General features: G+C 37.4%; 1 protein-coding gene across 2 annotated transcripts in view; it reads left to right on the forward strand.

Moving 5' to 3' along the window:
* Positions 1–410: 410 nt before the first annotated feature.
* LOC106875359 (uncharacterized) overlaps positions 411–1,291 on the forward strand; it is a 105,960-nt gene continuing 105,079 nt past the window's right edge. For both annotated transcript variants that reach the window (XM_014923451.2, XM_014923452.2), the window contains exon 1: positions 411–818. In XM_014923451.2, coding sequence (XP_014778937.1) covers positions 414–818 — 405 coding nt within the window. In that variant the 5' untranslated portion in view covers positions 411–413. The remainder of the gene's footprint in view (positions 819–1,291) is intronic.

Genomic DNA, 1,291 nt, shown 5'->3' on the forward strand with positions numbered 1-1,291 from the left:
CAAATATTTCTCTATATTTATATATAAAAGGTGTTCATTTCGTAAAGTAATATTTATGTTTTCCTCTTTCACACTGATAAAAATCCACATTCACATGCATAGAAACACATATTTCTAACTACCTTCTTTCGTTTTACTCAAGTTATCTGCAGGTAAGCATAGCTACGTATTGATACAAGCTCGTACAGATAAAAACACACAACAATATGACGACATGATGCAACAGCACAACATCTATATTATAGATGGACGGTGACTTTTCAAGTGTTTCTAGTTAGGAAATCTAAATAAATGATGGCGGCCAGCCACAGACATGGCGGCGGTGTACAGTTGCTGCTTCCGTTGCCGCTGCTGTTGTTGTTGCTACTGCTGCTGCTGCTGGTGATGAAGCACGGGGAGGTAACGTTGTCACGATGTTATTTAGTTTTAATATGGCGGCGGGGAATGTACGTGGTGCAATGAGGCCGCAAGGAAGATCACCTTCGTTTTTCATCGTCGGGCTATTTCTCGCCGTGGGCATTCTGGGTTTCAATTATTGGAGCCTGTCGAAACGTAACCATGACTTAGCTACACAATTACTTAACATGCAGGATCAACTTAGGCTTTGTATTTCGAAGAGGATGACCGTGGAGAGGCGGGGATCTAATATCGTGAACGAACTGAAGAAATGTGAAACTGCTTTGGACATGGACAAGAATGAGGTGGCCAGGAAAGAAAGTGAAGTCATTACTCTTACTGAACAACTGAAAACTAAAGACGTTATAATTAATTCCCATGAAGCGAAAGTAAAAGAAATGGAGGAACTCCGAATGAATTTAGTAAGTAATGAAATTGCTTTTGTTTTTGTTGTTCAGAAATGCTTAATTGAAACACATAAACGTCACTTTCTCTTCCACGTCTGTCTATAATAAACACACAAGGCATATATATATATATGTATGTATCTAATATATCACTAGATAGATACATACATACATATAGACAAAGAGAAACAGAGAGCGAGTGTTGTGAACATAAACACGAATGTATAATTAGATAATTATTTGAGACATTAATAAGATTAATAAACATTCAATCTTATGGCTGTGCGTTCATACCCGTGCAGGGGCACCCTGTCACTTAGACCTGAGTATCCTTTCATGAAGGAATGTTTAAATACACACGCAGACACATGTTACACTTCTTGCATTTATATACGATGCATACACACATCTTTTAACCGATTCCAAACCCATTTGCCATAACTGTGTTTAACACTCAAAATGTTATATGAGCTATTTATATATATATA

This window comes from Octopus bimaculoides, chromosome 2 (assembly GCF_001194135.2).
Source record: "Octopus bimaculoides isolate UCB-OBI-ISO-001 chromosome 2, ASM119413v2, whole genome shotgun sequence".
NCBI lineage: Eukaryota > Metazoa > Mollusca > Cephalopoda > Octopoda > Octopodidae > Octopus > Octopus bimaculoides.